Source organism: Epinephelus moara, chromosome 14 (genome assembly GCF_006386435.1).
Source record: "Epinephelus moara isolate mb chromosome 14, YSFRI_EMoa_1.0, whole genome shotgun sequence".
NCBI lineage: Eukaryota > Metazoa > Chordata > Actinopteri > Perciformes > Serranidae > Epinephelus > Epinephelus moara.
This window is the reverse complement of record NC_065519.1, coordinates 9,492,939-9,506,332: the sequence shown is the minus strand read 5'-3', so window position 1 is coordinate 9,506,332 and position 13,394 is coordinate 9,492,939. Positions and strand designations below refer to the sequence as shown.

Here is a 13,394-nt window from a genome sequence, read left to right as displayed (position 1 = left end):
CACATCAATCTTGACAAACAAAAATAAAAATACAAAACCAGGCCCTGAGACAATGCAAAAATAATTCCAAAAATCCCCCCAGATTGGTCCTTGAGCACCGTTATCACAGTCAGCATGGATTCATAAGAGGCAGTTTTTGTTATACATTCAACCCATTCTTTTATTTCTGGGGGTGTCGTTGACTTCCAGTTCCTAAGTATTGTTCTAGCAGCTGTAATGACTCCAGCCATAACGACTGAGAATTCGTCCCTCGACACATTATGTGATCATGATCTGTCCCCCAATAATCACAGTCCTGGAGACACTGGCAATGTCTTACCTGCCCATTTACTCATGTGTCACAGAATTTTACGTCAAAAGGGCCGAATGAGTGGACAGTCCCAAATACAGCTAATGTCTTGTGATGGTTTTCCTACCAGTGGAAATGTTCCATTAAATTACACTGCCGCATGAATATTGAGTTTTCCTTTACATAATTACAAACATTACCACTATAAATTGGTGCATAAAAATTACCAGACTACCCCCAGACCTGCTGCTTAAAATGTGTCCCTACCAATGTTGAAATGAAACCGTTGATCCTATCACACTAAATGGCCTGTTAGATAAGTTATATTCATGACTGCACTGAATTCCTGAGATGATAAAGCAAAAAAGAAGCAATGTAGCATTCTTAATCATTTAGAGAACATTGCCAAGAGTTACAAAAATACACTGAACTTTATCTGCTGTTCTTTAAAACTGTTGAGATTTGCCAGTTGTTCATTGTAACAGCTAGTATCACACATGATGCATGGGCTTTGTAGGAAAATACAACATGTATATTGATGAAAGATAGTCAGTGTAGAAAGATAAGCTCACCTTTTCTTCTGGATGTGTATCAGTGAACCATAACAGCAGCGTCTCACGACTTCACAGGAACCTGTCTGTACCCATAAATGACAGCAGCACACTGATGGAGCTGGTGTTGCAGCCGCTTACAAGGAAGTGAACAACACAAAAATAACTCCGTTTGACTGCAGCATGTCATCATCAGCGTTACTGTAGGTACAAATGCAAAGCCATTATATGGTCTAATTTGACTTTCAAAAATGGAAACCCATAGTGTCTGTGTACTGAAGATACTGTGCTGAAGAAAAGTTATGGTGTTTTATACAACCTCATACCATTATTTTTAACGACATTTCTGGTTCTGAGTGAAATATCTCAATGCTTATTAAAGGATTTGTCATACAAACTGGTGTAAACATTCCCAGAGGATTAATCCCTAACAGTTTTGGTGATCCCCTGACTTTCCCTCTTGCCCCACCACAAGGTTCACATTTGTGGTCTTGAGCAAAATACCAAACATTGACCAAATTTGTCACTCACATTTATGAACAATTTAATTTAGTTATCCTTACAGAAATGAATGAAATGCTGAGATAAAGGTCTGCTGTAAATTCAAAAAAAGTTTTCTTACACCCCTTTAAATCAGAAGGCCTCGCAGCACCCTGGCGCTTTGGTGATCCCTTTTGGGGGTCAGGACTAGGGATGGGGGCAAAATTAATACAGTACAGTATCGCGATATCTTTGTGGGGCAATATCGTATCATCACACAGTGCCAAGTACCAATTTAATTATAGAAATTATTAATTTTAAATTAAATATAAAATATTAAAATAAATATAAAATATTAAATTAATATATATACATTTATTTATATTATATATATATGTATGTATGTATATTATATATATATATATATATATATATATATATTTTATATTTATAATTTTTTTATCTAGTAAGATAAAGTTTTCAGTCTGTTCATATATATTTAATATTTTAATATTTTATGAACAGACTGAAAACTTTATCTTACTAAATAAAAAAAGTAATAAATTGCAATACATTTTATCGCAATACTCAGCATATCGCAACATATTTAAAATCCCAATAATTTTGTATCGTGACTTAAGTATCGTGATAAGATCGTATTGTGGATCCTCTGGTGATTCCCATGCCTCGTCGGGACCCACAGGTTGGGAACCACTGCAGTAGACATTGTGAAGCAAGTCGTGCCCAGACTGTTTAAAATAATGGGCATAGCTACCATGATGTCACCTATTCCTTTGTAGGCTACTGCTTTGAAGCCTTGAGTTTGGCATTTTTGCTGTCGCCATCTTTGTGTTTTGGTGCCACGAGTACCATACTGAAGGCACTGTCCACAGAGAGCCTATCACTCAAAGTGGCCCTGCCCTTAATTACGTAGAACTTTAAGCCTTAATGAAATGTAAATGAGTGAGTTATATAAAATTCACCCCCTGTGCAGTTGTTATGAAGGTGGAAACTAGCTATAGAGACCAAGGCCCTGACCACACAGAAATCATGTTAGCAGCTGGAGGTGTCTTTTTGTAATTGTTTTTAATGAGAATGAAACTTTTTGCTCGCGTTGTTGAGAGGCGGGCATTCTGTGGTGGCCATGACAACAAGTTCACAGTTGGTAATCAATGGAGGACAAACTGGTGGTAGCAGTTGCTGGATACCCAGAGCTATACGGCCCGACGATAGACAGCAGGTTGGCAAACTGCCTCCAAGTCATCCTAAAATATGTCTGTAAACAGCCATCATGGAGGAGAAGCTTCTGGACCAACTGGTGGTACTCCCCATGATCCACCCTCTTTTTTTAGGGTCTCATGTACCCACACAGATCTCTGTTTCCCTGTGCTCAACAAACTATTTGCTGACAGGCTCTCACCCTCAACCAGAGCTACAGCAAGCACCCTCTGCCTCAACAGTTTAGTAACCAGTGAGTAATCACTGTTGGTTGATTGATTACATGGGAAAATTAGAATGAGGAGGTGAATCTGCAGTTGCCTGGCAACAATAAAAAGGCACAGCAAACGTTTTTTTTTCCACTAGTGGCATTCAATTAAAAGAAAAAAGGTAGCGTGGTTCGTCTCATGTTTTACAACCTGCAGAACACTTTGTGTTTATTTCTGCTGTAAAGCTGGGATTTTATGGGGATTGACTCGCTTTTGTAGCCATCCCCAAGTGCCCATTAAAAGTTTGTCCAAATACTGTTGTTTGACTGCCATAGCAAGCACAGGTAGCAGAGCACAATCCTCACAAGATGGTGCCCCCATCCAAAAATCTAACATCAACTTCATGCTCTCTATACCTGCTAAACATCAGCATGTTAACATTGTCATTGTGAGAATGTCAGCAGGTTGGTGTTTGCATTTAGAATGACGCACCGCTGTGCCAAAGAACAAATTCTGGTCATGCACTCATGAAATGAGAGGCTACAGGGCTCTGAGGAAATGACAGTGAAGGTTTGGGTCCTGCATGTTTGCTGTATGTTGTGGGTTTAGTTTACCTGCTGGTAGAAAGGTAACCTTTATGTTCTCTCAAAAGTGAACCTTCAAATTAGAACCCACAAACTTCCTGCAGGGTTTCCTCACTATGGAAAATACCCTCTGCTTTTTGCAAATGGTGTGGTTCTCTTGGCGCCATCACACTGGGACCTCTAGCATGCACTGGGGCGGTTTGCAGCCAAGTGAGAAGCGGTCAGGATGAGAGTCAGCACCTTCACATCTGAGGCCATGGCTCTCTGCCTGAAACCGGTGAAACCCCTCCGGGTTGGGAGAGAGTTACTGCCTCAAGCGAGGGAGTTAAAGTATCTCAGGGTCTTGTTCAAGAGTGAGGGTAGAATGGAGCATGGGAGCATGTTTTTTGCATGCTATAATTAAAAGTGTCTTGTATTGCTTGATTGGAGTATTTATATACTAACACACAGTTCTGATATTCCTGAATGTGAAAGTGTGTAGATGTTTGTTTAGGTGCAGGGGGGTCAGATGAACTTACAGGAACTTACAGCACATGCAAAACCTCATCCAGCAGAGGAAAAAAAGAACAACAACAACAAAAACATGGGGACATGTAATTCCATCCTCTCATGTTTACACACCAGCTTGAATTATTATATAAACCTTGTGGTCAGCACTGTGATGTCAACAGAGTATAGATACACTTTGTGAAGCAGGACTTCCTTGTTCCTTATCCCGAATGTGCAATACTCTGAGCTCACAACACTTGCTCAAATACACTATGGATACAGATCCATCCATTCACCCATGTTTATCCGCTTATTCGGGGCTGGGTCACGGGGGCAGCAGGCCAAGCAAAGCACCCCAGAGGTCTCTCTCCCTGGCAATGTATAAAAAATATAGTATAGTATATAAATACATAGCATATAAAATAAAGTATATAAATGCTATCCAGCTCCTCCTGGTGCTTCCAGGCCTGATGAGATATAGATACAGAAGACAGGGAGCTGAACTGGTGGCCTGGTGTCAGGAAAATAATCACTCCCTCAATACAGATAAGACCAAGGAGATGATTATTGATCTTAGGAAGAGGATAGGGCAACACATGCTACCACACATCAGTGAGACAGAGGTAGAGAGGGTGGAAACCTTTACTTTTCTTGGCAGGATCTCACCTGGTCTCACAACACATGATGGATCATCAAGAAATCCCAGCAGTGACTGCACTTCTTAGGGAAGGATCCTTAAATGGCTGAATTTCAAGGATGCTACGTCATCAAATCCCGCGTGAGGACAGTTCCAATGTCAAAGATCCTTCAAATTCTGCTGAGGACTGAGTCCTTCATTCAGAGAATTTCCAAGGATGCAAGTGTGGGTCCTCAGCAGGTATTAAGTACCCAAATTCTTTGCATATGATTTGCTGGAAGTGAAGGTGGAGGCTCCTTAATGAAATCTGTGCCAGCGGAGCTCAGCGGGATTTAGATAAATATGTAAATTATTTGGTTTAATGCCTCCAGGAGTTTTTAATCATACAAGCATGAAAAAATACTGACAGAAACCTCATAATTTAGACTTTCCAATGTGTCCACTGCCAAATAATAAGATATATAAAACACCATGATTTAGATAAAACATGTACGTTTTTAGATTAATCATTTACAGCAGTGATGGAGCGCTAAGTGTACAAAAGTTAATGTGGACTACCTGTTTGTTTAAGTATAATCCAATAATATATTCTCTCGTTTGCCTGTTCCAATGTGTTCACTGAATGCTAACACGGACCCTTGCCTTGGCTCTGTAGGATCCTTCCTTGGAAGGACTCGTCCTACCAAGGAAGGATCTTTGACTATGAGAAACACCAACTGTCTTTTCACTCTCTTGCCATCAGGCAGACGCTACAGGAGTGTGAAATCCAGGTCAACAAGACCGAAAAACAGCTTCTACCCACGGGCCATTACACTGCTGAATAACAGCATCAAACACTGCACTCTGATGAGGAGAAGGATAACAAGACACAGGTGAGGCTATTCAGGGCGGGTGAAGTCATCAAAAGGGAGGGAAAGCACACAGGGCCAGGAAGTGAAGTGATCTAAAACGAGAGGAGATGTGAGTTTCAAAGTAAAACAGGAAACAACATGTCGGAATGAAATAAAAAACATAAGCTAAGAAGCTTGAGCTGTGACAAATCCCCCTTAGCTCGTTTCAAAACCAGTGGGTGTTTGGTTAGATGCCTGTAATAAGGTCTGTGGTCAGTACAAGCTTTAGAGACTTTTGTGTTTTGTTCTACGACATAAAATACACCAGTAAATACCCCACTCATGAATTTTAAAGCCTTTAGGTGTCTGGAAAGCTGGTTGCTAACAAGTGGCTAAAGGAGACCACAGAGATCATTTACAGAGTTACACAATTGTGGTGGTTTGTGTGTAACCTAACATTTTTTGCTGCTGGTGATGCCCAATACATTCTCCAGAGCTTGGTTATTCTCCTGCCAGAACTCTTTCACTTTGTCAGGGCGATAATAACTTCTGCGATTGCCTACAGAAAAGGCATCACTGCAGCTCTCTATTAAGGCATTGTATGGTGCCCCTAAAGTCTCGAAAGGTGACTTTTGTTAAGTTGTTCACAAGTTAATAATCCTGTAGGAACAAGATAAAAAATATCAGGACTTTGGGGGCAAAAACAGCTCCTATGCTTGAATTATTTTGACCCAATAAGTCCAGTTTGTCATGCAAGCTTCGTTATAAACTTCACAGGGTCAGTATTACTAATGCCGCTTTAATGGGGTGCTCTATTGAGGTAAGGCATTTACCAGAATTCTGCCTCAGTCGCAGAAAATTAAAAATAAAGAGGACAAATAATGCAAAAAGATAAATACAAAATCTTTAATCATTTTTAGAAAAAGGGGGTTTCAGTGTTTCAGCTGCAAATACAGACAACTGTCACTCATACATTCTTAAAAAGTGAGGCACCATCATCTCACCAGAGCTTGACATATCATTCACACAGCTGCAGTACTACTAAACAATGTGTCAAGTATGGAATTAATGGCAATATAAGGAAAACTAAGACATTGTTCGTTGTTCTAAAGTTTAAATCAGTGGTTCCCAACTGGTGGGTCACGGTCCAAAAATGGGTCGCGGGTCCATTCTGAATGGACTGGAAGTAACTTGAGAATGTGTAGTCTGTAAAAAAACCCACTTTATTTTAAAGTACAGTGAATTCCTGGCACAGAGCTTTTAATTTGAAGTGCTGTTTCCTGATGTAGAGTGAGTGACTAACAGACAGCTACTGAATAGAGATGGCGAACTAGCTCGACGACGTGGTCAAACGCAAATATGACTGAATAAATTAAACTGTATGGACCTTGAACTAATGACTAAGGTGAAATCTGGACCCCGTGGCTGGACCAGTTGGGAACCGCTGGTTTAACAGACTCAAATAATTCTCATTAAACTGTACAGTGCGTTGTTTTTTTACACAATCAAGGGACCGACTGAATGTGAGTCAATGATCATACCTGAAGCTGATAAATACTGCATGTAAATCAAACTTGTGTATCTGTAAAATCAAAACAAGCTCAACTGCTCTAAAGTCTATTCTGGAGAATTAAAAACAAACCTCATGTCAACTGAACATTGCTTAACGTTGACCTCGTTGCAGCATTCGACTGTACAAATTCACATTACTTCCATCATGTAGCAAAGGCAACAAAATAAGAAATAACAATAACAAAACCAGCCTACAAGAATTTATTTATTTTTTTGTCCGAGAGCTTTGTTTAAAGACTTTTTAACCGTTTGTGATGTGAAACTGTGATATCACACAGTTGTTTCATGCTCCACAAGAAATGCATGAGCCTCAGGAAGAAATCTGTCCGTCTCTTCATGTGTTCTGTCGTCTTGTGAGTGGGTCAGTCCGTTGCTTTCTTTGTGTTGTGGAGGCCTTTGCTGTGCTGAGAGCTAGAAGAAGAATTCAAAAGATAATTAAAAGGCAAATATAGAGGCACAGATTATTTAATCTCATCAAGTATTCATAATTAGGACTTTAACACTAGCCTGTTGCACAAAGCACCTTACGTTTGCTCCTTAAGTTTGACACTTAAAGTTTAGTTTTTCCTTAGCTGAGCAAATTACTGAGGGGTGTGGCACAGGTTTCCTTAGTCAAGGAAAGACATTAAATCATTTACCGTACAAAAAGAGATTTGTGCGCTTGTGGTAGCCTGGGCTACCTGTTGTCGCACATAAGTATCCTCTCTGATAGTTAAAAAAATGGCAGAAGTTAAGTAGACATGAAAACCAATCTGGTTGGAGGAAAAAAAAATCCTACTTCTAGAGGAATTAAATAAAAGAATTTGATCTGAAAATAAGAGCAAACAATGGGAAATTGCAATGTTTGGACAGATGAGGGCATTTGAAACCTGGTGAATGTTGTGGCACACTCTTGATTTTCGTACATAAAAAAAACCCCGCCAATAACTGATTGAGTGATCCAACTCCAGGCGCTGAGACAAATCATAAGCCCCTTTTACACTGACAGATTTTCCGCGAATATTTGGGCTGTTTTGACGGCAAACTGCGAGCGTTTAGACACACAGAGCCGGATTGGCGAGTTGATCCGAGGTGCCCAATTTTCCACCTCGTAGGGTAGTCATATTGGTGGAACCCTTTTAGTTTAAACAGAACGAGGCGGCCTTCTGCAACGGGAGGGGCTGTTGAAAACTTGTGGGAGGAGCTGTTGATGACGCCGCACGTGTGACCCACTGGCGGTGGATAAACAGGAAACAGCTGATAGCAGGAATTAGCGAGCAGCTAGTAGCAAGAGGGAAACACAAACCTGACAGACACTGTAAAGATGAGCAACTGAGGAAACAAAGAATTGCGTGCCGTCCTTGCAAACGAAGAGGCCATTAACCGTCAGATGACGGGGACGGTGAAGAACGGGCCGACTTACGGGAGAACCGAAGGACTGACCAGCCGCGGCTTCCCTCCCACGTCACTGTTTACATTACGCGCTGAGCTACACGTTTTGTTACTTGCTCACGCCCCCCATTGCCCCGAAAAAGGCACATTCTGTATAAACAATAGTAGGTAGGCAGCATTTTGCTGCACTCCCTGATTTTGTTTTTATACTGCCAATGCTGAAAAAAGACTGATTGGGCTTTCCTGCAAATTTGCGCAATTCTTGTTTAAAAGGGCTATAAATTGACCTCCAGTCAAATTTTTGGTACAAAATTAGTTGATCATCATTAAGAATGTCCATCAGGTTCTCCTGGTTGCAGAACACTCTTCTCGCTATACCATTTTCCTCATTTATCGCCATAAATTCAGCCATGATGCAGTCAGAGGTACCTGATGTTTTGTCCTTACTTTGGTTGCTAAGGTGCTCTGTGCAACACTTAAATGCTTTGTCAAAACCGTCCCCTGGTCTTTTAAAACAGAATAAGCAGGAAGCATGTGATAACTACCACGAGCTGTGAAGATGCTAACACTGCCATGCTAACTGCTGTGTGAGGCTGTACTTGGGCACAGCAGTGCTTTAAGCTAAATGCTAACGACATGCTAACATGCTCACAATGACAACTGTGTCTTATTTTTTTTTACCAGTTTAATGTTTACCATATTCAGCATAGTTTAGCATGTTAGCATTTGCGAGTTTACAACACAGGGCTTTCTCCATTGTTGCTCCCACCGTCTGGAACTCACTCCCAAAGACATCAGAGACTCCTTCTCACTCTCCTTCAAGAAATCCCTCAAAACACACCTCTTCAAAACAGCCTATAAAAAGCTATGTTCTTAACCCTCTCTGCATTGTCTCCCTTCCTATGGATTATAATTATATCCTGTTTTTCTTGGTGTTGTTGTGCACTATAAATCCAATGTATTATTATTATTATTATTTTAAATTAAATAGATTTTATCTATCTATCTATCTATCTATCTATCTATCTATCTATCTATCTATCTACTGACCGTGTGTCCCAGAGGAGTCACACAGCAGAGCTTCTTCTTCATGTGTTCAGGTAGAAAACAAAGCAGTTTCCCTAACAAGGGATAGATTGTTCCTGGTGTCACATCATCTTCTTTCATAGGACCTACAGAGAAAATAAACATATTTAACTGCTGTAAAACTGATTGTAAATGTATAAAGAGCAGGTGACGATGTAGGAACATGCTCACCTGTGAGGAAGCTCACAATCAGGCCTATGAGAATGACTGTGAAGCAGTTGAATGCACTGTACCACATGTAGGACAGTGAATAAAATCTCCTCAGTCCAGAGGGTCGGCTGAGGAACAGAGAGGTGGTTAACTTGTGAAATGACCACAGTGAAAACAAAAACACACTGTGCCGTCTGTGTACCTCAGAGTGATGTTGCTGAGTGCAGTGTGAATGACAATAGTCGTGTTGTCTGACAGCAGGACGGCTCTGCAGTGGGGCGGCAGCGGTCTCGCGCCAGAGCTACGAGTGACGATGCTCCCGATGCCGATCCAGAAAGCCATAGCAAGACCGGCTCCCAGACCTGTCAACGCTCCCTGGTGACAACAGGAAAACTAAGACTTAACACAGATAGGGGTGGGATATTAACTAACTACATTAAGTTGAGGTTTATTTTTACAATAATATCGGTCTTAATCACAATATCCTGCTATGAGGGTTAGCCGCTCTCATACTTAAAAGGGCGTTTACAGACTCTCACACAACTGCAGTACAATCAAAGTCTCATTTATCCAGTCTTATGCTGAGTATTTCCCAAACAGACGCCCTTTGTGACAGGGAACTGAGTGGAATGTTAAACTTCATCTCTGCTCTCTTCACAGCCAGACTACATTGACAAAAATAGTCATTTTGACTTTGCTTTAGACGGGAGCTGCTGATCTACCGCTGCCTCAGTCAGTGAGCTTGTTTGTGTTATTGTGTGACTTTGGTGTTTTAAAGGGTTTGTTCTGATTCACCAAAGTTACACGATAACACAAACAAACTACCGATCAAGGCAGTGGTAGACCAGCAGCCCCTGTGTTCAGCTTGGTAAAATGACTGTTTATGTCAATGGAGTCTGGCTTTGACGAGAGCAGAGATGAAGTTTCGCTTTTAGTTCTGTTCCCTGTCCCAAAGGTCTGTCTGTTTGGGAAGTACTGAGCATACGACTGGATAAATGGGACTTGGATTATACTGCACGAGTTCTGTAAGAGTTTGCAAACAAAACTTCAATTCATCAAGAATTTTCTCAGTTCGTGGATTCTTCGTTCATCAAAGGCATGTGAGGAAAAAAAAAGGTTTTCATGAATTCAGTGAAACACCGGGTGAATAACTGATTTATAGATAGACTTTAATGGGAAGAAGTATTCCCTACTTACCAGAAAATCTGCTAAACAAAAAGCGAATTCATGTATGTTTTCATTCACCACTGTTATACTGTTGTAAATACTGGGAGCCAACCCCACCAAAATAAACAGTTGGTGGCACTAATTCTTCAGTACGGTGCCATTAAACCACGGCAGAGGAAGATACGGCACTGTGATGACAAGCTCTGATGCATAAGAAAGGAAACCATTCATTCCTGTTGTTATCGTTACCCACACAACTCTGCACAAGGACCAGCTCGAGCTCAGGCACAGAGGCTGCAGAGCACTGAGAGTCATTGTTGTATTATATGGTTTCAATAAACACTTTTGCAATGTAAATCTATTGTAACGCTGAGGGCTATTTGTTAAGCCTGTTGGACAATAACTGCTGAATCAAAATAGAGCATGTAAATGATGTGCTCAATGATTAATTTCAACTACAGCCTCACAGGGAGCAGGAGACGAGCTTTTATACACATGAATTCAATGTGGGAACAAGGACCAAAAAGTCACAGTAATCTGTGATGAGAGGCCACAGGTGAACAATATTGCATTTGCAAAAATGTTGGAAAACCGTTGCTGCAAATAGGATTGTTTGTTTTGATGAGGTTTGACTTACAGTGGAGTTTGCCCATGGGAAGAACAACCCGAGACAAAACAGACCCAGAATGGGACCACCAACCATCCCGAAGATTTTCAAAGCCACCTGGAGTTAAATGACAACTCATGTCAGTGCACATTTAGTGAGAAATGTTGGTTATAATTTCACCCTTACGTCTGTGAGCTTACCTGAAGAACTGAATCACCCATGAGGTGAGTGAGATAAGCCATGGCCAGACACAGCAGCCCATAGGACATAGCTGACAGACGAGACACAAGTTAAACCTTACAACAAACATTAATATGCAGCTCTGTATCGTGCAGTGATGAGCTTCAGAGAGCTCACCTAAAGCTTTGGACAGCAGGGTTGCTTTTGCCTCTGACATGGCGGGGAAATGTGGTTTGACAAGGTCTTCCATTGTCACAGTGGCCAAAGAGTTAAAAGCAGAAGAGATGGTGCTGCGGAGGAAGAGCAGAAATATAGTGTCCATGTCATTACTGACATCTTTAAAATACATACATGCAATCAAACGTACAATCAAATGTAAATTCATTCACTTTCTGAACTCGTTCTAAGTACCAAATCATCGCAGCATTTGAAAGCTAACGTCAAAGATGAGAAAATAGCTACATTAAAAAGGCTTTTGTACACTCACAGTGACAGACAAGCAAGGTCACAGTGACCTTGACCTTTGACTTTCAACCACCAAATTCTAATCATTTATCGTATCATAAAATTTAAAGGAATTCCATTAAAGGGGAACTAATTATTTTTTTCAACCTGGGCCCTATTTTCCGATCTGCTTTTGTCTAAATGAGTGACAGGATGTTCAATATTTGACATTTCTCCAGTATGAAGCTCGGGCTGACCTGCCTGCAGCCTGTGAGCATATTAAATAATAGGGCACTCAGACAGCGTCAAACAACGTCAAAATACGTCCACTAAAAGTGCATTTTTTTTCACACAGATAGGCTCAGATTGTTAGTATCCAACAACGTAACGGAAAGGAGAAATGAACGTCTGTGTTTACCTTTAGCTGGATTCGGACATGTCCCTCTGCCTGTTGCTGCTCCCTCTCTCTCCTCGTCTGCTCTTCAGTTTCAATGAGCTCTGCGTCCGTGTACGTCCGTGTACTCCGTGTTCAAATAAATACGGGCGATCATCAAATTCAAATGGCTCATCCAGATCCAGTTGGTCAAAATCGGGTGAAAATTCGGACATGTTTGTTGTGGCAAGTCAAAACACTCAGAGAGTGAAAGTCTGGCTCTGAAATCTCACGTCTCGCGAGATTTGAGTTGTTGCAGGAAGTTACCGCTGCAGTGACCTTACAAACGCGAGGAGTTACTCTGTCTGGAGTAGTCATGGGTGAATTTTTATCCGATTTTGACCAACTGGATCTGGATGAGCCATTTGAATTTGATGACCGCCCGTATTTATTTGAACACGGAGCACACGGACGCAGAGCTCATTGAAACTGAAGAGCGGACGAGGAGAGAGAGGGAGCAGCAACAGGCAGAGGAACATGTCTGAATCCAGCTAAAGGTAAACACAGACGTTCATTTCTCCTTTCCGTTATGTTGTCAGTAGGGCCGTAACAGTACATGTATTTGTGTCGAACCGTTTGGTACGCGACTTTCAGTTCGGCACGACCCTGTACCGAATTATTGGGCGCAGGATATTATTTTATTTTATTTTGTTTTATTTTAATTCCGTTTTTGCGAGCCGAACCATTTAATATATCTAGTTCCCCGACGGACATAATTGAGTGACGGACCGAGTCCGACCGTAAATCTCCGCTTTCACTTTGTGCAGTGCATTCTCGCATTTTGACAACATGGCAAGTGAGCCTGAGGAACCTGAAGACCCACCCGCAAACCTTAAGTCCTCCGTTTGGGAACACTTTGGTTTCAGGGTAAAATGGAACGAATGGTACGAAAATGGAAATAAAGAAGTTGACAAGACAAAAGCAGTGTGCCGACACTGCAGAACAGCGGTCGGGTATGTACTTGGAAACACGTCTAACATGCTAATGCATCTAAAGCGACACCACCCGAGTTTGAACGTTAACTGGCATGACTAGAAAAAGCAATCTGGTGCAAACTACGATATTGTCGTCGTTTAAAAAGAAAGAGCGTTTCCCTG

At 41.2% G+C, this 13,394-nt stretch overlaps 1 protein-coding gene across 1 annotated transcript in view; it reads right to left on the bottom strand.

Moving 5' to 3' along the window:
* Positions 1-6,179: 6,179 nt before the first annotated feature.
* Positions 6,180-13,394, bottom strand: part of slc5a6b (solute carrier family 5 member 6) — an 18,100-nt gene continuing 10,885 nt past the window's right edge. Inside the window, exons 10-16 of the mRNA XM_050062069.1 lie at positions 11,598-11,710; positions 11,441-11,511; positions 11,271-11,357; positions 9,669-9,841; positions 9,488-9,594; positions 9,281-9,402; positions 6,180-7,270 (exon numbers count right to left, since the gene is read on the bottom strand). Coding sequence (XP_049918026.1) covers positions 7,130-7,270; positions 9,281-9,402; positions 9,488-9,594; positions 9,669-9,841; positions 11,271-11,357; positions 11,441-11,511; positions 11,598-11,710 — 814 coding nt within the window. The 3' untranslated portion in view covers positions 6,180-7,129. The remainder of the gene's footprint in view (positions 7,271-9,280; positions 9,403-9,487; positions 9,595-9,668; positions 9,842-11,270; positions 11,358-11,440; positions 11,512-11,597; positions 11,711-13,394) is intronic.